At 39.0% G+C, this 25,608-nt stretch overlaps 1 protein-coding gene across 1 annotated transcript; it reads right to left on the reverse strand.

The window, feature by feature from the left end:
* Nucleotides 1–356: 356 nt before the first annotated feature.
* On the reverse strand, nucleotides 357–2,448 carry LOC147619742 (zinc finger CCCH domain-containing protein 31-like). The gene is made up of 3 exons (XM_086825571.1): nucleotides 2,190–2,448; nucleotides 1,659–1,710; nucleotides 357–1,533 (listed from the first exon to the last, which is right to left on the reverse strand). The coding sequence occupies exons 1-3, from the start codon at nucleotides 2,314–2,316 to the stop codon at nucleotides 690–692; spliced, it is 1,023 nt and encodes a 340-aa protein (XP_086681697.1). The 5' UTR covers nucleotides 2,317–2,448; the 3' UTR covers nucleotides 357–689.
* Between the last annotated feature and the right edge of the window lie 23,160 nt (nucleotides 2,449–25,608).

The raw sequence follows: 25,608 nt of genomic DNA on the forward strand, positions 1-25,608 counted from the left end.
GTCTCTTGAATACATTACGCGTGCGAATGAAGACAATTGCCAAACCAGCCAATATGGAACACGACCCCCCCGAAAAATACAGTCCCACACCACTGCAAAGTCAAGCCACAACTACTCTAAACATCAAATCACTAATGCGGTTCAAAAAAAAAACTGTTCTAAAATACACACACATCAACATATTCCATAGTTAGTAGAAACACCAGATGTTGGATAGAGAGGAGCATGGATGCAGAAGTAAACCATCAAGCAAAAAGCTAGATAATTTTACTTTTTCCGTGCATCAGTAATTACCACCCCGCACACACGCACATGCACTGGCACACACAAACAGGCAGGCTTCCTCCAGGCTAGGCAGATCACATTCTACTCCTCTTTTGATTATACCCGTACAGAAAGTTCATTATCGTATAACATGCCTACTGATGCCTACATAATAAATTTCATGAATCCTGTTTCTTAACTTCATAGAGATTTTTCCCTTAGTTTCCTGGAACGATAAGACCTTAACTTCCTCCTGATTCCGTTCGTCATGACAGCTGATCACCACTTCTTTCTACTTCATAGTTTCCCATGTGATTCCTTTTCAGCTTCCCATTTCTGTGACCTGTGCCTTTCTTTTTCTTTTTAGTAAATGTAAACTTTACCCAAAATAAACCACCACCTGCACTAAGTTAAGACAACATTTATCATGCCGGGAAAGATGGTTTACGCAATTCAGCATCCCCATGTGCAAAGTGGCATCGTTCTCCAAACGTGCAGGTGCCTTGAGCATAGTTTTCACACATCCTGGTCTTGTAATTGTGAGGACTAAACCCTGCAGGTTTGGGTGGTAATGTGTCCTTATGCATTAATAAATCTCGGACTATCTGATTAGCAATCTTAATTTGATCAAAAGTTCCTTCCAACTCAATGTTCCTAAGGTTAGGATCACTCTCATGGTCCCGAATTGCAAGCTTCGCCCCAGTCAAGCGACTTATCTCTTTTGCATGCATCCCACCTTTGCCGATGATAGCTCCGGCCATAGTGGCATTGATACTGATTTTGCTAGTAGAAGAGAGCCCAAAAGGGGCTGCGATCCCAGGCGGAGACGGCTCACGTGACAAACCAACACCTGTACCATGGCTGTTGCCACTAGTGAGATCTCGAAGCCCAGGGAAGACTCTGTTTGTCTCACCAGCCAATGGAGCGACATTCGCGTTTGAAGCAAAACCGCCACTTTCTCCTTCTGTGCTGCTGCCACTTCCATTTGTCTTGCGCAACTCTCTTTCTCCATGAGCAAAATGGCATTTATCACCAAAGCGGCAACCTTCTGGAGTGCCGAACCGATTGCAGAGCCGTGTTTTGTAGCCACCTAAATTGGCACCTGCATCTGAGGCTGAAACAGATGGTGCAGCAAGACTAGAAGAACCTAAGTTACCGAATGGCTTTACAGTTCCTGCAACTCCCAGCCCATAAGTTGCAAGAGCAGACATTCCCCCTTGTACATAATGAGAGAAATGGCATCCTTCTCCATAAGGACAGCCACCAGTGCTGTAAAATCCATAGAAAGCACATCAGCACCCATGCATTACTTTAAAAAATTCAAAGGGTTCCCTTACAATCCCCTACACACATTATAACAATGCAGCCACGCAGTCACTTAAGAGAGAACTAACCTGAAAAACTTCAAACACGGCTTTGATTTGCCTTGCATAACCCCTGCAAAACCTGCAGAGGGAAACTCTCGACGTCATGTATTACATCTCAAGACAATAGCATCTAAAACCACAGCTTCATCGACTCATGACCTGTCATCTAAAACCCTGACTGACGGCAGAGTGTTTTCACATAAACTGCTTGCAACCCCTCACGTTGCCCAGAGGTCATATTACCCTGCCCTTCAACGAAGCCTTCTTCATACTCAATCCATAGTTTGAGACCTTCATCATCTGAATATGGAACCCTAAAAGCACCATAGTTTTTCGTATCGACTGCCCCGGATGGACTACATCGATTGGCACGTGTGACCCAGATTGCAGTGCCTTCATCTTATCAACTGGCATCACAACCCTAGATTATTTCATATGAAAAGGCATCATAACCCTGGCCTGTCTGTGTGAAACCTAGGTAAGGCTAGGAACATCTCCGAGAACCCTAATCGCTGCTCAAAAACATGATGGCATAAGCAAAATGAGGTCAACAAGTACCTGATCCATTTGTAGAAGGCAGATGGGGTTGCCTGAGTCCATCAGGAGCATAGCTTGCATACCCATTTGGGGCATCTGACCGCAGTCGCTTGCGATCAGGACCAGCAGGAGCTTCCATTGCGTACATGTTCTACCGTGGAAGCAGATCACCGGGGTAGCCTCACAAAAGAAGGGAAGGGGCGGGGGTGTCTCGCGCTCTGCCACAACTCCTCTCTCTTTCTCTTCCTAACTCGACGCAATTGGTCTCTCTCCCCCTCCCTATTATTATATTGAGAATAGAAGTTTATGTATGTATTATGATTAATGCTTAGGCTAAAAATATATATGGCACCAAAATGTTTTTTGCATTTCTATATAATATATACTAGTGGCTTGAACCATCCCTGACAGGCAAGAGTATTCTTGCATGCATCCTTGTCGACCTCAAATTAGTGCAGTAGAGAGAGGTGTTGCTCTAGAGTCCAAAGGTCACGTGTTCAAACCCTCATTGCACAAGTGATAGCACGCATGGGTGTGTGTGTTGTGTTGCACTTTCTAATTCCAACCAGTTTCCAAAAAAAAAAAAGAAACGCTCATCCTCGAAGGGTAAGTAGAGATAAGCCTTATATTTGAAGCCCATGATGGGCCCCATAGTCCTTACTTATATATAAACACACCATGCTTGCCATATATATCCATGTAGAAGCTCTTAAAGCACTTACTTTCTTTGAATAAAGCACCAAACTTGGTGTAAATATACAGCTAGCATTCCAACCCAATATTATGTTGACAATCTCAACACACCTTAACAAAGCTTTAAAATAATCTTCGGGAAATTTGATTATCTCTCCTTGGAAGCCTATACTCCTCGCCTCCATCTGGCAAAATAAATTTAAGAAAAAAACATTAGCTATTGCAAGATACAATTTTTGTAGAAAAAAAAGAAGAAAAATGACAAAACCTTATAGAACTCATTTGGTGGATCAATATTTGAGGTGAATGGGGTTTGAACAAGCTTGTAAATAGCAAATTGTCCAATGCTTATGACTCGAAAATCTAACCTATCAGGCTTTTCATAGTCCACAAACACATCACGCAAATCATCCTAATCATTGAATATCACATTATTGTGTATCTGGAGATGGACATACAACCTTTGCATATCAGGCTTTTCATCATGCAAATCATATTGGGATACGCATCAACATGCCTCTAACGTAGACACGTACCATGCATCCAAATATTGACTAACCTCATCAATAACCCCGTGTGTGTCTTGCAACTCTATAGTAGCTCTATCATGTCCTTTGTATACATACTTATACAAATACTTTACGATTGTAATGGTAGAGCATACTTCTATGTTAATATGGACTTTATATCTCATAGAGAGAAAAGGGTCATATGGAACAACCCATCGACTATCCACCCTATGATCCTTTACTTGTATGAAACTACCATCGTCTCTCTGCATGTAAGTTGGATATCGATTGTCATTAACGCTAGTAGTCTCGAAAAACTTTCGAGGGTACATATGTTTGCACCTCCCGTAACCATGCAAGGAGAGCGCAAATTTAGTTCCCCACATGGTCCATGGACATTACAATGACTAATTATGTTGTGCAACTCAAGAAACATCACCTTATCAAGAAGTTCAACACATACTAACATATCATAGTGAGCAATCTCAACCGGTTTACATCCACTTTCCAATATCAATAATATATGTGCATGTGGCAAGCCTCTTTTTTGAAATTCAATAATGGAAATAAATCCCAACACCCTTCCAAATATTGCTTTTTTCACCAATAAGTGCATCATGTCCTTATGCTTCTTATAAAAGACCTGTGATGTCAAGTTAGGTCGATCTCGGGCAACCTGACCCGGCACTAAAGCATTGGTTATTTCATCCCACTTAGGATTGCAAGTGAAAGTAATAAACAAGTTAGGTTTATCCATCTTCCTAGCAATTTTCATTGAATCTTGGTATAATTGATGCATATATGTAGGCCCCCCAGTATATGAAGATGGTAGAACTGCCCTGCGTCTAGCAATGCCCCCAGAGACTCTATTGAACCCATCGCTTGAATTAACCATATCTGCAAGACCTTGGTATTCTTCAGCATACAATGCTTTCTGATTATTGCATATCCATACTAATTTAGATTCTTCCATGCTACTATATGCATCAACAATGTACTGTTGCAAAAGTAGACCACCTCGCAGAAGGCAGGCATTTGTATCTTCCCTTATCTGTACTCTATATGCATAATATTGCCGTTGAGTTACAGTCTTTGTCTCCTCATTTGAACCTTGTCTATTCTTACCATTGAGTGGAATTCCAATATGCCAACCATCCTCTCCTCGAGGAAATAGAAGAACATATAATAGAGGCATATATGAACATAGAATAGAGGCATATATGAACGGTATAGGTTAGATATTTTTTTTATAACACCTGTGCGCAACACTATTTGAATATCTCTATGCCCCACATGTAAATCATCTCCTTGACCCGGCATGATAGCTGCTACCTCACTTCCTGTAGGAACCAAGTATTACCTTAAAGTTGATTGCGCTTCAATGATGACCATTCTCAAATCTGCATGTGGACTTGACTGCAACATTTCTCTCATTTTACGAAGTGCACAGGCATATGGATTATATCCATACATCATTGTTTGCAACCTCTCAAGTACATTATGATTTAAAGAAGGCATCCCATGAAGTCTATTCTCTAATTCATGCTTTGTATCATACACATATAGTTGGGCAAATCGAGGAGCCGCATCTCATGTTTCATCAGGCATTACAGAACCAACACGATGATAGGTAGTACCATCTCATGCTTTGTATCATAGTTGGGCAAATCTAGGAGCCGCATCTCATGTTTCATCAGGCATTACAGAACCAACACGATGATAGGTAGTACCATGGATTCAGAAATTGAATACTCCTCCCCCCTAGTGAACTGATTATCCAAGTGAGCACCCAATGAAACGAATGCCAAGCCATTATTGTAAGAGTGTATATTCTTTCTTTATTCCTTACTTACATTATCATCACCAAGTAGCAACTCAGCCAATGTAGGAGGTGGATTTTCCAAAGGTAGCAAAAAGAGACATTCCCACTTCAACAGCAATGTTTGCCCACATGTTGTCTTAGCTTTCTTGATGCCTCACATTTCCAATTTAGTGTATTACAAAAATGGCACTTATAAGTAAGGGCTCCTAATGAGTGAAGAGTGCAATCTTTGGAATACACCACCATAGTTATTGGGTGCTTAACATTTCGAGGAAATGAAAACACATGCCTTATAGAGTGACATTCGGATTTAATATCTTTCACATCGCTAACGACACAACAAATAGAATGAAAATTATCATCCACATGCAGCTCATTTAAATCAAGTGAAAAAGAGCATCTCTCTATTCCTGTGCATTTTGATGTTCATTGATAGGTTCTTGAAGTACTGTAGCATTGGCAATTGCTCTGTTTCTTGTAAGTAAGTGGATTCCACCATGGATTCTTCTATGTTCCTTCTCATTTTCAACTCTTCCAAATGTTTCAATTTCATTTTCATTAAAGTAATCCATTAAATTAACAACATTTTGTTTTTGAATGTAAGCCCTTATACTTGAACGATTACGGTGAGACACATGTGTTGCATCCAAAACTTGAAGCCGATGAACTTGGTTCAAACTCAAGTATATACAGCTCCTAACCATCTTCAATCTCCTTTGAAACACAAAATAACGAATACTAACTTCATTTTTTAACATTCTTAACTTCAAACAGCAACATAATATTCTACTTCAATAGCTATTATCACACATGTGACTTTGCTCCAGATAGACTCAGCTCGATAACAATGTAATTCTTAGAGAAGTTTTTAATACATACGTGAGTATAACATATACAAACCATCTCCTACATAGATAAGTGAGCATAACATATACAATCCATCTCTTACAGAGATAAAGAGTAATAACAAATACAATGAGAGAGAGAGAGAGATAGATAGATAGATAGATAGATAGAGAGAGAGAGAGAGAGAGAGAGAGAGAGAGAAAGAGAGAGGAAATAAAAGTTAAGACACAATAAAAAAAAGTGCGAGAGAAAAAATAGAAGAGAGAAGTATTGAATTTGAGAAAATATAAAATTCATAAATAATGCCAAAATGGAGAGCCAAAAGTTGCAATACAATTTGTCCCTTAAGTAAAAACATCATTACTCTCACAAAATCTCTAGGCAACTACCCGGGCTTCTAACATACAGCTCATCTTTTTCATAATAGCATTGAGTCAATTTACAGATATCTTAAGACTCAATACCTCCAGCCTAAAGTACGTACTTGCTCTTTTAGAGTATCCACTTGTTCTTTACATTGCCCATTACATCCACCTAGACGTTCCCCAGTTTCAACATGCATATTCTCCATGAAAGAAATCATGTCTAGTTGGTTAGCCTCCATGCGACCCTTACTGTCAAGGACGCGATGGAGATGATGAAACAACTCTTCTCTTAGCGTATCTCCCCTTTGGCTACCACTTCCACGCATCTCATCCTAAAGAGCATCTAAGTACTCCTTGCAAGCAACCTGATTTTTCTCAGTGCGCTCGCATATGTCCGTAATATTTTGTAGAGTTTAGAGTTTGGTTGTTCGGATGGAGACCTTGACCGAGCAAGGTGTTTTGCAGCTCGAACATTCATCAACTCAGGTGGAGTAGACAAAGCTACTTCTTCATTGGAATAATTCTTCGTAGCTAGTACATCTCTTGAGTGATTGTTATCATTTTGAATCTCCATTTGTTGAAATCCAAAATTAATATCTTAAGGCTCTACAAATATCTCTTTATATCTTTGCCAACATATAACTAACCCTAGTAACCTACTTGTATACATGTAGGTTCCTCCTAGATAACTATCATAGATACATATAACCATCTCTCTATATTTAATGTATTGGCAAAACCATAAATTTTTTTAACTTTTTTAGGAACGTTTCTCAACTAATATAAGAACTATTCTTCAAGGCTAATATAGTTTGTAAATTCTCTAAGATCCATTATACACTCTCTAGAACTCTCTCTACAATCTCAAAGGCAATAGTCAAATTAGTGGAATGTTTCTAGCTTAGGTAGCCAAGCACACCAATATTATAAACTGTTTAGACGTGGTAGCACACTCGATGAGATTGAAAGAGAAATAGAGAATGTTTTGATGTACTCTCTCTCTCTCTCTCTCTCTCTCTCTCTCTCTCTCTCTCTCTGTCTTTGTCTAGCCAACCATACATATGAACAATTTTTTTTCTTTATCTATGCATCACATATTGATAATAAACACACAAATAGATAAAGACAAAAAAGGAAACAAAAAAACTAACCTCAAGTTGAAGAGAGAATTGGATTCGAAAGCACCAACTTTGATGCTATCGTCCTTATGCTTCCTTCTACACAATCACACAGAGAGACCAAAAAAATAATAAACTTATGATCTCTCTATTTTTCTAACCCAGTCCTAGCTACATTTCACACCAAATACAAAATAAAAGGTAAGAGTAACTATTTGCGTATTACATGATTGTGTGTATGTGTGTGTGTATGGGAGAAAGAGAGAGAGAGAGAGAAAGACAAACAAATAGAGAGGGGGATAGAGAGAGAGAGAGAGAGAGAGAGAGAGAGAGAATAGACATCCATCAATAATCTCAAAGCTTATTACATTATCTTTACCAACTTCCTTAATGGAATGCACTTCAATATTTCCCTAAAAATGAAACGCTTTTCCTCGGAGCTCCTCTCGAGCTCCTACATCTACTACCCACAATGTAAAAGCCATCTAGTAATCCCAATACCTCTTTGATTAAGAGGAGCTTGAGATTGTCATCTAGCCTATAACGGTCTAAGACTATATAAATATACCAAGGATTAATATCATCCCACCCATCAAATCCAAGAACTTCCCATTTTGGGCTAGGCTAGCATCCAAAAATCCCAATTGTGGCATCTCCTCAAAGAAGAGAGTATCTGACAATTTATTATTGTCATAGGTCAACTTTTAAGATATTTAATGACATGTCTACATAAAACATAATCAAACTGTACATTAATAACAATCATAATCTTTTTTATATTTAGCAAAAGGAAGATTATAAGAAAAGAAGGAAAAAATAAATCCATTCAAATACCAAAAGAAATCTAGAACTAATGGTCACTGAAGAAGAACATAACCAAATTTATTTTCGAAGGACCTTATCCTTTGGGATACATTTAATAACTTCATCAAATACTTGTCGTACTTGATCTCTATCAACATGGACATTACAGTCTATTTTAGAACGATTAATCAAGCCTATGCTTTCTTTAATAATCATAAGCGTAATATTTTTATCTAATTTGTCTAAATCTAAACGTATATTAATTTGATAAAATCATTCCATCCAATAGCTTCAATCGGCCATGGTTCATACCAAGTTGGACTATGAAAAAAACAACGCTCAAATTTTGCAGCCAAATTCACCCTCTCTTCAAAGGAGAGAGTACTCCTCTTGTGCTAAAAAAAAATGCAAGTAACCTCTTCCATCTTTGTCAATCATACATACATACATATAAGTACGTAGACGCATGACTACTATGTATGTGAGTGTAAATTTTAATTGTAACTACTCTATGCATGTGCATGGGTGTTAAAAAACAAATTGCAACTACTATGTGTGTGCACATGTGTGTTTGAATTAATACATGTAAGTCAAACCCTTTCCTCACTGCGTGTGTGAGTGTGTGTGTGTGTATAAGAAGTTGCTCTTACTAATAAATATAAGTAAGTAGTTGGCACAATGTACACTACAAAGTTAACACACATACTAACTACATGCAATTCAAATCAATCCCACATAACCTTTTGTCATGCTTTAAAGGCAACATTCTTAAAAACTCACTTTCTAAAAAAAATAATCATACTTTTGCTTTTCAAATTCTTTCACACACAAATTTTTTTAAAAATACTTTCACCCACAAACGCGCACACACACAAACACTATTCAAATTATTGAAACATTTAAAACACTTTCAACTTCAATATAAGAACTCTCTCAAACACACACAGTACACACACACGCACACGCACACGCACACGTTCACACACACACAAAGTTTCAACTATCACTCTCTCTCTCTCTTTCTCTCTCTCTCACACACAAACTTAAGACACGCCAAAATAACTCTCCGTCTCTCTCTTTCTCTCTCTCTCTCTCTCTCACACACACACACACACGCTTTTCCCATTTGGATGACTAAAATATTTTGAAACACTTCCACTCTCTCTCTTTCTCTCTCTCGCACACACTCACGCACACCCACACACTTGCTATTCAAATAACTAAATTATTTCAAAATACTTTCACCTTTTAAAAAAAATGCACACACACAGACACACACTTTTTCTATTTGAATAACTAAAATATTTACCTCTCAAATATTTAGTGCTATTCAAATTATTAAAACATTTAAAACACTTTCAACTTCAATATAAGGACTCTCTCAAACACACATGGCACACACACATAAAGTTTCAACTATCACACTCTCTCTCTTTCTCTCTCTCTCACACAGAAACTTAAGACACGCCAAAATAATTATCTGTTTTATCGTCTTTCTTTCTCTCTCTCTCTCTCTCTCTCTCTCTCACACACACACACACACACACACACACACACACATCCACCCCCCACACGCTTTTAAAATACTTTCACCTTAAAAAAGACACACACACACTTTTCCTATTTGAATAACTAAAATATTTACCTCTCTCTCTCTCTCTCTCATACACATGACACACTTTTGCTACACAAATAACTAAAATATTTCAAAATACTGTCATTGAAAAAAAATCACTAAAATATTTCTCTCATACACACCACACACACACACACACACACACACACATTTTTGCTATTCAAATAACTAAAATACTTCATAATACTTTCACCTTAAAAAAAACGTGCACACACACACACCCCCCCACACACACTTTTTCTATTCAAATAACTAAATTATGTCTCTAACTCTCTCTCTCTCTCTCTCTCTCTCTCTCTTTCTCACACACACACACACACACACCCGAAACACAATCACACACATGGCAAAGATAATGTAATAACTCTCTCTCTCTCTCTCTCTCTCTCTCTCTCTCTCTCTCTCTCACACACACACACACACACACACACACACACACACACACTTGCTATTCAAATTTTAAAAAAATTATAAACTTCCATATTTCTATAAACTTTCATAATATGGAATTTTATTTAAAAAAAGCTAATAAACTTCCATATTTCTAATATATTTTAAAGTTCTTTTACCTTATAAAAAAACACAAAAACACACACACACACACATGGAAAAGTTAATGCTGTAACTCTCTCTCTCTCTCTCTCTCTCTCTCTCTCTCTCTCTCACCTGCACACACACACACACACACACACACACACACACAGTTGTTATTCAAATCTTTTTTTTTGAAAACTTCCAACATTTTTAATGCTTTTGTTCTTTGCTAAAGTACATGCATACACACACACTTTTGCTATTCAAATAACTAAAATATTATAAAATTCTTTCACCTTAGAAAAAAACACACAACACACACATAAACATACACAAACACACACACACACTTTGTTCAAATAACTAAAGTATTTTAAAATACTTTCACCCTAAAAATACTTCATAATATTTTCACCTTTAAAAAAAGGCGCGCACACACACACACACCCCCACACACACTTTTCTTATTCAAATAACTAAATTATTTATCTCTCTTACACACACACACACACACACACACACACACACACACACACACCCCAAACACAACCACACGCATGGCAAGATAATGCAATAACTCTCTCTCTCTCTCTCTCTCTCTCTCTCACACACACACACACAATACTTTCACTCTCTCTCTCTCTCTCTCTCTCTCACACACACACACACACACACACACACACACACACCCACACACACTTTTCTTATTCAAATAACTAAATTATTGATCTCTCTTACATACACACGCCCCAAACACAACCACACACATGGCAAGATAATGCAATAACTCTCTCTCTCTCTCTCTCTCTCTCTTACACACACACACATACGCGCGTGCGCACGCGCACACACACAAAATACTTTCACACACACACACTCTCTCTCTCTCTCTCTCACACACACACACACAAAATACTTTCACTCTCTCTCTCTCTCTCTCTCTCTCTCTCTCTCTCTCTCTCACACACACACACACACACACACACACACACACACACACACACACACACACACACTTGCTATTCAAATTTAAAAAAAAAATATAACTTCCATATTTTATAAACTTTCATAATATGGAATTTTATAAAAAAAACATTTTAATAAACTTCCATATTTGTGTGTTTGTTTGTGTGTGTGTGTGTGTGTGTACATTCCTGCAACCCTATTTCCAACATTTAGTATCAGAGCATACGCTCCTTGCCCTGTGTTGTTGTCTACCCTTCACCTTGAGTCACCTATCTTCTTGAATCAGATCAAGGAGCCCTTTTGGGAGAAGAAAGATGATCATGAAGTGTTTAGTACTTGTGCTATAATTTTGTGGTTAGATTTCCATTTTGGGCACGTTTTGGGGGCTGCTCACGCGGTTTTTGATTTTCTACAAACAACTTCGGGGACCGGATTTCATCGGATTCTGGAGTAGTTTTGTCAGATTTACTACAAACAAGTGTGCAAATACACAAGAAAGCATCAACAAACACTCACCACACCAAATCTAGTCTACAAGCTACACTTCAGCAGAGCGGCATCATCTTACGAGTAAAATTTCTACTCACTTTACTCTACATTTCTTTCATACACCTTTCAGGTCTCCATTATCAGCAATCTTATTAGCAGGCCACCTTGGTTGCACCAAAGGAGCACTCAAAAATTTACAAGTTGCATGATTACTTGCTTGGGTATTATTAGAAATGGCAGACAGTGATGTATTTTGGATGTTATCCTTGAGGATAAGCTTGACGGGACTAACTGCTCGTTATGGTCCTATATGAAGTAGCATGTATTGGTTGCCAAAGGGCTATGGAATGTTGTTGTTGTTGGTATTGAGAAACATCCTAGTTCCTTTGATGAACATGATGGAGAAGGAACATCTGCAGACATGGACTCAGTTTCACATGGTGCATTACCACAGCATAGCATACCTTTGACACAAGAATAAAAAATGTCAGATGGAAGAGATGCACAAGCATGTGTTGCTTGCTTTGTCAGTTAAGAGGAGTATCATTTCTCACATTCGGTCATGTAGGACTGCTAAACATGCCCGGGATGCACTTGCGGCATCGTACTAGGTACGTAATAAAGCACGTGTTGCCTATATATGCAAGCAATTAGAGTTAGAGCATATGGATGAGGGAGACTCCATGGACATTTTCCTTACAAAAATCAAGGATTTTAAGGAGCAGTTGGCCAGTGTTGTTGATGAAATATATCATGACAGTTCATTGGTGCCTACTATCTTGAATGTGTTGATGAAATATATCATGACAGTTCATTGGTGCCTACTATCTTGAATGTGTTGTCGGACTTGTATCAAGGTTTTGCTTCTACCATTAGACTCATGATGAAAGGCAATCCAAATGCCTTGAAGTTTGAGGATTTGGTTTCTCTGCTCTTGCAAGAAGTGCAATCTAAACAAATAGGTCTGTTATACGTACAGGAGATCAAGCTTTGCTGCTAGTCAACAAAGAGACAAAGGTAAATCATTTCCTCAAGGTAGTTACAAGCCGAAATCAGAGTCATTGGGCAAGCCTATAGACAAGGAAGGTGACAAGCCAAAGAAAAAGGTTAAATGCACAGGAAACCTGGTCACTATAATCAATGTACAAAAACCAAAGAATCTGCAAACTATGCACATGATAATTGGGCTTTCATTGTGTAATGCAGTTATGATCCTTTACACAAGGATGTATGCATGACTATTATTACAGATGTACATGTTTGTTATTTTGACAATGGTACAAGTAAGCACATTACTTCTCACGCAATTTGTTCTCAATCACTTGAATCTTCTCCACATAGGAAAACATTGTAACATGCGCAAACAACTCCTCATATCTTGTAAAAGGAGTGGTAAAATTATTCTCACTGCGGAAAATGGTGGACAATCATGCTTTCGGATGTATTATATGTGCCAAGGATCAAGAAGAACTTGTTATCTGTCTCTGCCAATTACTAAGGCCGGCAGTGGTTCAATTTGAGGATCACATATGTATTGTTCATGATCGCAGTGATGGCAAGAAAATTGTTACTTCTAGTACTTTTTCTCATAGCCTTTATAGATGCATATGAAAGATAAAGGCATGTTATATGTACCGTTTCTATTACAAAGGCAATGGGTGATGCTAAGCTATGGCGTGCATGCTTTGGTCACTTGAACTTTGGTAATTTGCTGCATTTGCATAAACATGACATGGTGTCTAAGCTGCCACATCTTGAAGCCCCTATTAAACATGTTTTTGAGGGCTATATTCTTGGAAAAATGTAGCGGGCATCATTTCCCAAAGATGCTTCAATTAGTGTTTTTGAGGGCTATATTCTTGGAAAAATGTAGCGGGCATCATTTCCCAAAGATGCTTCAATTAGTGCTATCCAAAAATTACAGCTTATACATAGTGATGTATGTGGTCCTATGAGGACACCATCTATTGGGGGGCTACCTCTATTTTATCACATTCATTGATGATTATTCTAGACATACCTAGGTATATCCATCGAAACAAAAATCAGAGGTTTTTATGTGCTTTAGGCACTTTGCTGCAATGGTCCAAAATGCTTCTACATGTAAGATTGGTATCCTGCGTAGTGATCGAGGGGGGAGTATATGTCTAAGGAGTTTCATGAAACAGAAATAAGAGGTTTTTATGTGCTTTAGGCACTTTGTTGCTATGGTCCAAAATGCTTCTACATGTAAGACTGGATCAAGGGGGGGAGTATATGTCTAAGGAGTTTCATGCATACATGGCTCATCATAGGATAAAACACCAATGTACTATGCCTTAGACACCTCAGCAAAACGGTGTAGCTAAATGTAAAAACAGGTCTCTCATGGAAACGGCATGTTGTATAGTCAAAATTTAAGAGTTACCTCATGGTTTCTGGCTAGAAGCAATCATGTGTGTAACATATGTTATGAATAGGTGTCCTACAAAGGCTTTGTGTACAATTACACCTTTTGAAGCTTAGAATGGAAGAAAGCCATCTATGGCTCATTTATGCATTTTTGGTTGTCTTACTTATACACTTGTGCTTGAGCAACTTCATAGCAATCTTGATGATAAGGCTATTAAATGTATTTTTGTGGGGTACAGCTCGAAAGTAAGGGTTATCGTCTCTCTCATCCTGCCTACCAAGTGGACTCTATGGAAGATGCAATTAAGTCCTTGCTTTCATGTAAAAAATATCAAAATGTATGTTCGTAGGACATATTCGACACTCTCCCCGTTCCATTTTTTAATGCATGACACATTGATGTAGAGAATTTGAGTAATCAAAGAAGTGCTGAAAATCAGCCCACACAGGTTACAAATCAACATGTTTTTTAGCCCACAAATCAGCCTGTTGATGAGGCAAATGTGGATGATGCAGTTGATGAGGAAAGAAGGTAAATTGAGGAGTCTAAAAGTATGACAAAATGGCTGGTGCAAACACTACGAGATAGCAAATTGGCCACTCCTTTACCTAGCAGAATACATAAAGGCTCTTATTATGCATCTCTTGTTGATGTAGGTTATTCTCTTATTGCCAATTTATGTGATGAAGAGGAACCTGCCTCCTTTGATGAAGAAAAAGAATTTGAAAATTGGATGAGTGCTATGAAATTTGAGTATGGTTCGATACTAAAAAATGATACATGGGATTTGGTAGACTTTCCTCTTGATAAGAAGGCCATCGGTAGGAAATGGGTTTACAAGCTCAAGCGTAGAGCGGATGGCAGTGTTGAGTGATACAAAGCTAGGCTTGTTGCAAAGGGTTATTCACAAGAGAAAGGCATTGACTATGGTGAAACCTTTTCACCCACATGTTGCATGACCATGCAGACTATCTTTGCATTTACAGATAAAGGTTGGAATGCATTCATCAAAACTACTTTCATGAATGGAGATTTACATGAGGAGATCTATGTATCTTAGCCTCGTGGTTTTGATCAAAAAAGTCAAGAATCAAAAGTATGCGATTGAAGAAAGCTTTATATGGTCTTAAACATGCTACTAGAGCATGGTATGAAAAAATATATGCATACTTGGTTGCACAGGGTTTTCGCAATAGCCCAGCTGATAGTACCCTCTATATTAAGGGGACTAAGGGTGTTTTAATAGTCATCACGTTATATGTTGATGACATGCTGCTCACAAGCCCTAATGATGATCATATTTCAACTTTTATATAGCTGATTTAGAGAAGTCTTTCGAGATGTCACATCTTGGACCGTTGCACTATTATTTGGGCATTGAGTTTTGGGTGACAGTGTAATGATGGCATTGTTATTGTAGAGGAAACACATAAATGCATTGTTGAAGAGGTTTAATCTTGAATTCTGTAATACCTATGGAGCCAAGTTTATGACTAAGTCTTGAAGATGCAGGTGACTCTTTTGATGTTGGCTTGCATTAAGAAGCTATTGGTGGATGCCTTATCTTTTTGTGTAACACTAGGCTTGACATTTAGTATGTGGTCTCAATATTGAGCAAGTTTATGCATAGTCCAAGCACAAAGCATTGGCAGTCTATCAAACGGGTGTTTCATTACCTAAAGGGCACTAAGGACTTTGGGTTATTTTATCCCAAGGGGGGTAAATCACAACTACATGCATTTATAGACTCATAATGGGCTGGATGTTATGACACACGAGTGTCCATGAGTGGTTTTTGCTTTTGCCTTGGTGATTCATGTATGTCATGGCTTAGTAAGAAGCAACCTATTGTGGCCACTCCTAGTTATGAAGCTAAGTATAGGAGGGCAGCGTTTACAGCTACATTTGAGTGTGTCTGGCTTAGGCACCTTATGGATATTAGCGAGTCCTTAGCCACTACCATCTTCACTGATAGTTAAAGCGCTATGGTAGTTGCGAGAAATCTAGTTTTTCGTGCTTACACAAAGCACATTGAGGTGCACTATCATTATGTCTTTGGGAGAGATGCTTTATCAACTTGGCTTATGTTCCAACATAGGACAACTTGGCAAATTTGTTCATGATGGCTCTCCCACGAGAGAAGTTTGAAGCTTTTCTCAAAGCTTTAAACTTACTTCCCTTTGGGAACTAGTCTGGGATCCCCCTATCATAGTCCACAAAGCTTGGCATATCTCTGTACTTCTAGTGCGAGCTCACCCCTTGTTCACATCATCACTCCCAAGGGGGATTTGTAGCCATATTTGGTAGTGATGTATGTGAACACACCAAGATTAGATGGGGTACTTTTTTCCTCTTTAGGAGGTTTTTTTCCCATACTAATATACACCTGTCTTGGGGTATACTTATCTTCTTTGTATAATGCACATTCATTATCTATCTATCATCTCATTGTGTGCTCTATTGAGCTTCTCCACTATGTGTATGTGTGTGTGTGTGTGTGTGTGTGCACATTCTTGCAACCCTATTTTCAACATGTATGTATTATGATATTAATTAATTCTTCGAAACTAGAATATAAGTTTATGAAATGATGGGCATTATTTATTTTACTCTAAAGTTTAAGTTGTTTCAAATGTCTTAAACTATAATGCATGCAAGCGACATGGCATCCCCCCTAAAAAATCATCCTGATTTTGGTTGTCACCCTCTTCTTATGCCTTGCTACATCCTCCATAGCCCCCTCTGATGTGCACAGACACACACATATGTACCCCTTTCATCCTAGCAAACCTTGCTTTGTAAAGGTCTATGTAACTTAATGCTACCCACCTATTGTCATCTAGCAAGCCTTCTGTGACATCCACTCTAACTCCATCCCCTTGATGTTCTACACCTACCACTCGTGTATAGCTTGATTGCACGTAGAGAGAGGGGAAGCTCTCACACTAGGAAAGCACGCGTGTATGCACACGCATGAAAACATAACAAATCTTCCTTAGGTTCAAGGGAGGATTTCTTACACAAAATACATGGATGGAGGAACTCTATTGTATGTGATGCCCTCACCTGAGGAGAGAAATAGAAAGATAGGCTTCCCACATTGATTGTCGAGAGAGAGAGAGAGAGAGAGAGAGAGAGAGAGAGAGAGAGAGAGAGAGAGAGAGAGAGAGAGAGAGAGAGAGAGAGAGAGCGAGCGAGAGAGAGAGAGAGAGAGAGTTATGTGAAGAATCCAGAGAGCGAGACATCATGGAGAATAACATTTGTGAAAACATACTTTTTAGGTGATTATATTTGATTTAATATAATCACCTAAAAAGTTTAGATTATATTAGAGAGAGAGAGAGAGAGAGAGAGAGAGAGAGTTGTGTGAAAAATCCAGAGAGTGAGACATCATGGAGAACAACATTTGTGAAAACATACTTTTTAGGTGATTATATTAGATTTAACAGTATGAAGTTTAATTCTCAACCTTATACCTTCACATAAATAGCATAAAATTGAACTAATTAAAGAAGTTTAGATTATATTATATTAAAGGTGATTATATTAGATTTAATAGTATTTAAAGAAGTTTAATGCTCAACCTTGTACCTTCACATAAACAACATAACATTGAACTAATTATTTGACCAAAAAGTAACATTTTGGGTTCTTATTCACTTGAACTTATGTCTAGATTACATTAATTAAATGGGCCACCATTTAATTAATGTTTGACCTTTCTATGTGAATATGCAACCTAAGGCCCTAACATTCAAAGTACACAAAAGGGTTTCCTACTTCGCTTACTGCATTGAGAGAGAGAGAGAGAGAGAGAGAGAGAGAGAGAGAGAGAGAGAGAAGAGTCACATTTTGAATCAAACAAGTGAGACAGACTGATAGAGGCATAGAGGAGACACAAAATTGTGTGCATTTTTTCCTTTTGTAGAGCTTGTTTGGGGTGGGTGGGCTACTGTTGTGTGTGTGTGTGTGTGTGAGAGAGAGAGAGAGAGAGAGAGAGAGAGAGAGAGAGAGAGAGAGAGAGGATAAAAGCTAAGTAAAATCCTTCATGCTTGGGCCCTTGCCCAATAGTGTATGTAAGAGAAAGAATAAGCACTAGAGAGAGAAGAGATGAACTAAACACAAGAAAGAGCTTGAGAGGCCCCTCCTCTCTTTGTCATCTCTCCCCTCTCCCAAGACAAATAGGTGAGTATATACTACAAAATTCAAAACAGGTGAGATCATGCATGTTTGTCATGCAACCAGGTGTGTTTTTTTGGTGAGCATTTTTTAGCGAGTGCTTTTTGGTGTTGAGGCGAGTGGTTTCTCTCTCAACTCTTATTGTCTCTTTCTACTCTTTCTCTCTCTACTGTCACACCTACAAGATGTTGAGCACTAGACACCATGGGCCACTCCTTTACAAAGACACCATATTATGATCTAAAACTTCCATTATATTCCAAAGAAAAATTTCAAGACTACAACATATTATGACAAACACCTACGGGATGTTGAACGCATGTAACAATACATGAAAGCATGTGTGTACACAGTGTTGTTTACTTCCATGGGCCACTATCATTGCTTCTTCTTCACAAAGAAACCATAGAGAGATGCAAATTCCATTGTATTTCAAATCAAAATTACAATATTGTAGCATATTATGGCAAACACCTACGAGATGTTGAACACAAGCAACAATATATGAAAGTATTTTGGACCTCAACTATCACTTGGCCTTCTCCATCTACCATAAATTTGCAATGAAGGTGGAAAATTCTCCTTGAAGAGGAGCCTCTTTTGCCTCTTTAGTGATGCCAAAAGTTCTCCATATCCCAATTGTTGTTGTTGCTTTCACCTCCTCTAGCACGTTCTTGTTTGCAAAGTTTACCACTTTCTCTGTTGTGTGAGATTCTTGTAGAGCTCTTGCACTTCAGACATTATTGTCCATGCTTCCATAAGGGCATCGATTTATTTTTCTTTGAGGTGCATGAAAGATTGAAGAGCCTTACTATAAGATGCTTGCAAACATCGTAGTATTAGAGGGATTGGTGGATGAACCCATGATAATTGAGTTTATGCCAGCCTATTACAATATGAAGATATAAGGGTTGGGTGGGTGGGATGTGTCCCTAGAATAAGAGTAGTGGAACATGGCAATCTCTACTTTATTTATAAGGTCTCAAAAATACAAATAACTATTTTAAGCATACAAATAACTATTTTAAGCAGAAAAATAACTATTTTAAGGTCTCACTCAAACTTTCTCTCTTTCACACACTCTCTCTCGTGGCCTCTCCATCTCTATCCATCTTGCTCCATCTCTCTCTATTGTCAATTTAATTACCTAAATGGTTATAACAAAAGCCAAAAACAATGCCATTGATATGATATGAGTGTACAAAAGTGAATCACAATAATGTGTAAATAAATATATTTTTGTCATTACAAGTGATGAAATACATCAATAAGGGTGCCACGGCTAGCTATTACTAATGGAAGAAGGAAGATGGTTGCATGTAGGGAGGTCTATCAAATGGTGCAGGTGTAGGTGGGAATGGCAGCCTCGCAAGGTCGGGACGTGGTACCCATGATGAGGGCATTGTAAAAGAACCCACTCGGGACATCTGTGGCATGACAGGTCGATATGGGAGCTCCCTTGGAACACCAAGTGGCCATGACGAGGCACTTGACCTTGTTTGGCTCATGGGCACTAGGGCGGGTAGAGGATATGGGTGAGGAACGTGTGGAGATGATGTCCCCATGTCCCTCTATTGCTTGAAAAGATGCAGGGGAGAAGAGAGCTTAAGCTCTTTCAATAAGCACACACACACACTTACACAAACCCTAGAAGAGAACACACAAGGTGAGGGGCTAGAAATTCTTCTTCTTGTTCACACAACAAAAGAGGTCTACAAAGAAGATAAAGTGACTAACACACATAATAGAGTATATACAAGCAGTCCATAATGTGAACACGCTAAGAGGAGTGGGTAGGTGTGGAATAGTCGGTGTAGTCTATCTGTAGAATCTGTGTCACAGATATGTCAGGTGCTAGCTACCAAACCCGCCAGTGATGTAAACGTCGAACGGTCATGCAAGCACCTCATGAGTGTCAGCTCATGTTAAGCTTGACATCTCAACACTCCCCCTCAAGATTAACTCTAGCTCATGAACTCTAGCATATCTCGAAATCTGCGGAGCTTCTCAGCTCCCAAGGCCTTCGTGATGAAGATGTCAGCGACCTGATTCTGTGTGTGCTGACGTAGGCCAAGTCAATATCCCCTGCCCCAAGACTCTCTCCCTGGTAAAGTGGTAGTGTACCTCAATGTGTTTCTGTGGATGGAAAATTGCGTTTCTGGGCCAACTTTATACTACTAAGATTATCACAATATATGACAACCTTTCTCTCCACATGCAACCCCAAATTAGCAAGTAGCTTGTGTAACCAAGCTACCTCACACGCTGCCATTGCAGCTCTGCCTCTGTAGTAGTATTGGACAAGGCAACTGTAGACTGCTTCTTGCTGCTCCATGTCACAATAGCACTCCCAAATGAAAACATAAATCCACTCGTAGATCTCCTATTTGAGATGCTACCTGCCCAATCTACATCTGTGTACCCATATAGCTCCAATGATACACCTGCTGCATAAAACAATGTATAATCAATAGTGGCCCTCAAATATTGAAGTATGCATCGCACACTATCAAGATGTGGTTTGCACAGAACCCGCATAAATTGGCTCTCTAAGCCAACAGTGTAACTCAAATCTGGCCTACTCATCGTGACTAGATCAAAAACCTCATAATCTTCCTCTACATAGTGGGATCTTCCAACACATAACCTACATTCGCACACTAAGCTTGCCATTTTGATCTTATGGCAGCGAGATTGGCTTACAATTAGCCATCCCATACTTGGACAACATGTCTAAATGACCTCAATTCCCCAAAAGTAGCGCAAATCTCCCAAATCCTTCATCTCAAACTTCCTTTTGAGAAGACATTTCATATGCTCAATCTCATCCAAGCTGTCACCCCCAACAATAAGATTATCTACATATATGGTGATGATCACAATACCCTTATCACTCTTGCGCACATACAAAGAGTGATCTGCATCTGCCACATGAGAAAACTAATAGTGACAAGATACTTAACAGTCTTATCATGCCATGCTCATGGAGCTTGCTTCAGCACATACAAGGCCTTACAAAGCTTACATACATACTCTGGGTGACTTGTATCCTCAAACACCTGATGGCTGATCCATATACACCTCTTCTGGAATGGATCTAGAGTTAAAGATGAAATCAAACACATGAAAGATGATTTCTAGTATCCATTACACATGAAATTAGTATTTCCAAAGCATCATAGACAAAGATGAACAAGAGAGAGAATCCATATGTGTATGTAGCAAAGAGAAAGATACACAATGGCCTAAGTGTGTTAACCTCTCACCAAGAGGATGGCTTGAAAGCTATCCATGAGCCTTGACCATAGATGGCCATCTCCATAGTAGGAGCCAAAGGTACAATGGAATGCCCAAGATTAGTAAAATGACAAAAGGTCCTATCCATGTGCCCAAGTCCCTATTTATAGTGTTTTACCCATGGGCCCATTTACATGTATGCTATAGGTTCATGAGACAAACCATCCCTTCCCAAAGATTTTATCCTCAAAATCATACAAGATATTTACACTTCAATTGTGGCCGCAATTGGAATCTTTGAGAAGTAAAGAGGTTACCAAAAATGCTCTTGAAGAAGTACATTTGGAAGAAGAAGTCCAAATGTAATGAAGCCCACAAACTCTTTCTCCAATGCAATCATATGAGGCTGTTATGTCGGTGAAGATCCTTGAAAATACTTCATGAAATCTCCATAAAAATGGGTTGCAATTGATTCATAACCTCAACCAAATGAGTCCCACATCTTTGCCTTATATCATGATGATGATCTTCCAAGTGTGTTGGAGTAGAATGATGGCCCCAACAATGGATCCAACCAAAGCTATCCAGAAATTAAGCAAATCTGTCAAAAGATTACATCATATGTAGTCCTCATGTAATGCCCATTCTCCACATGCTAAACATTCCACTTGGTCAAGGAATACTTCCATCAAGCAAACCATGTTGTACATACTCCATTGATTTCCAAGTAGCCTCATCCATGGGCAAATGCCTCCATTTAGCAAGGAATTCTTCAATATCCTTGTTCCTCAATGCTCTTGTCCTCTTGTTTACAATCCTCTCCGGTTCATATATTATCTCTCCTTATTCATCCATTGGTGGTAGTTCTTCAAGCTCTTGAGAGGAAGATAACCCACAAACCTCTTGAAGATAGAAACATGGAACACATTATGGATTCTTGTGGAAGGAGATAATTCAAGCTTGTAAGCCAATTCACCTACTCTCTTGACTATCAAATATGGTCCATAATACCGATGAGCCAACTTTGGGTTGGAAGACCCTTTGAGGATATTGTGATGGCTCTTACGAAGCTTGAGTAACACATAATCACCTTCCTTGAACTCCACTTCATGTCTATGCTCATCCGCATTTGCCTTCATGACTTCTTGAGCCTTCTTCATGTTTTGCATAATTGAAGAAGCTGTCTCATCCTTTCCAACTCATCCTTGGCTAAAGGATTATAACCATTTTATCCTCATGAAAGGCAATGGATGGCACATGCACTTGATAACCATAAAGAGCTTCAAAAGGTGACATCCCAATACTCAAATTCTTGCTAGAATTATGGCAAAATTCAGCAAGATAGAGCCATTCATCCCATGATGCTTACATGTCACAAAATTCAGCAAGATAGCCATTCATCCCATGATGCTTACATGTCATGACAATAGTGCCTCAAGTACACTTCAAGCCATTTGTTTGTGCACTCCGTTTTCCCATCCGTTTGAGGGTGATAGGCTGTAGAGGGAGTGATTTGAGTACCCAACTTCTCATACAATGTCCTCCAAAAAGTGCCCATAAACTTGGTATCTCGATCACAAACTATATTGAGTGGCAATCCATGTATCTTGAATACATGCTCCATAAATTGCTTGGCAATGTGAGAGGCTCCATATGTAGTCTTGGAAGCAATGAAATGGGCTGATTTGGTGAGTCTATCCACCACCACAAAGACTTGATCCCATCCATGCTTCATCTTTGCTAGACCTGTGATGAAGTCTATAGAAATGTGAGTCCATTTCCCATCCGCCGGAATAGGCAAAGGATGGAGTAAACCACTTGGCAATTGGTGACTATCCTTATTCCTTTGGCATGACACACATTCCAAAATAAACTTCTTTACATCTCTCCACATGTCTTTCCAATAGAAGCTTTTGCTCACTTTGTCAAATGTCTTGAATACACCAAGATGACCCAAAAGTGGTGAAGAATGCATCTCGCGAAGCACCTTGGGAATGTAAGATGAGGTAGGAACCAAATACAACTTATCCTTGTGCCATAAGAGACCATTCCGAAGCTTATAATGAGGAAATTCTTCACCCTCTCCTTGTTGTAATTTTCTGTAAATATGGGCAGCATTCTCATTGACAAGATACTCCTCTTGAATCCCTTTGATCCATTCACTATATACTTCCATAATTGATGTCATAGTGCGATTCCCTGAGTGTAGGATATCTCGAAGTCATATCCTTGGAGAGTAGCCAACCACCTCTTTTGTTTGGGAGAAAGATTGGGTTGGGAGAAAAAAAATTTCAGCACCCTATGATCACTTCTCACCTTGAAATGAGCACCATAAAGATAGTGATGCCATTTCTTGATTGCATAAAGTATAGCCAACATCTCTTGCTCATCAACACACAATTCCATCTCCTTCTTGGAAAGCTTCCTACTCTGAAATGCAATGACACCATGCTCTTGATATAAAATTGCTCCAAGACCTTTTCCACTTATCTCCACTCTCACATAGAATGTCTTTGTAAAGTCTGAACAAACAAGAATAGGAGCTGATGTAAGCAAGGCTTTGAGCTCATTAAAACTCTTGTCGGCAATGGCATCCCAAAAGAAAGCTTCCCTCTTAAGTAGATCGGTAAGAGGTGCCGCAATAGATGCATAATGCTCCATAAATCTTTTATAGAAAGAAGATAGCCCCAAAAATCCTCTCAATTGAGTTGCATTGCTAGGAATTAGCCATTCTTTAACACATGCCACCTTCTTTGGGTCCACTCTAATTCCATTCTCCCCCACCAAATGTCCAAGGTATTCAACCTCATTCACCATGAAAGTACATTTAGTCTCCTTTGCAAAAAATCTATGCTCCCTCATGATTTCAAATACTTGCTTCACATGTGCCAAATGTTCCTCTTTGCTCTTGCTACAGATCAATATGTCATCGAAGAACACAAGAACAAATTTGAACAAGAGAGGAGCCAACACCCGATTCATGAGTGCTTGGAAAGTGGTTGGGGCATTCATAAGACCAAAAGGCATGGCCATAAAATGAAATAATCCCCTTTCAGTCCTAAATGCCGTCTTCTCTTCATCACCCTCCTTCATCCTTATTTGATGATATCCCGATCTCCAGTCAATCTTGGTGAATAACTTGGCCCCTTTAAGTTCATCAAGAAGATCATCGATGCGAGATTTGGGGTATCTATTCTTGATGGTGACCTTATTCAAATCACGGTAATCTATGCACATAAGAAAGGACCCATCCTTCTTCTTCACCAATAGAACGGGAGATGCAAACGGAGATTGTGAGGGTTGAATGAGACACATAGAGAGCAAATCTTGCACTTGCTTTGCCACTTCCTCCGTTTCCACCTTAGACAAATAAGGAGGCTTGTTCACAACCCTTGCATTAGGTTTAAGCACAATGGCATGGTCAACCTCCCTCTTGGGTGGCAAACTCTTTGGTACTTGGAAAATGTCATCATAATTCTTGAGAAGAACTACCATTTCTTTGTCTATGTGCTGTCCATTACCATCCATCCCTCCTTGAGTGACATGCAACACATAGATCATGCCAAGAGCCTTGAGTTCCTTCTTGAGCTGCTTTGGATTGATTAAAGAAAGCCCTTTTGGTGCATTTCCACAGCTAATACCACTTGCTGTCCATCATGTGAAAAGCTCATAACACCTTGTTGGAGGTTCATGTGGAAATCACCAAGAGAAGCTAGCCAATCACATCCCATAATCACATCAATGGGTCCCATGTACAAGACCACCAAATCACCTTCCCAAGTGTATGAAGAGGATAAAATCACTCTTGTTGAAGGGCAAACCAAACTAGCTTTCTCATTGTCTCCATTTG

This window comes from Cibotium barometz, chromosome 32 (genome assembly GCF_041138505.1).
Source record: "Cibotium barometz isolate CiBa-2024 chromosome 32, ASM4113850v1, whole genome shotgun sequence".
In the NCBI taxonomy this organism is placed as follows: domain Eukaryota; kingdom Viridiplantae; phylum Streptophyta; class Polypodiopsida; order Cyatheales; family Cibotiaceae; genus Cibotium; species Cibotium barometz.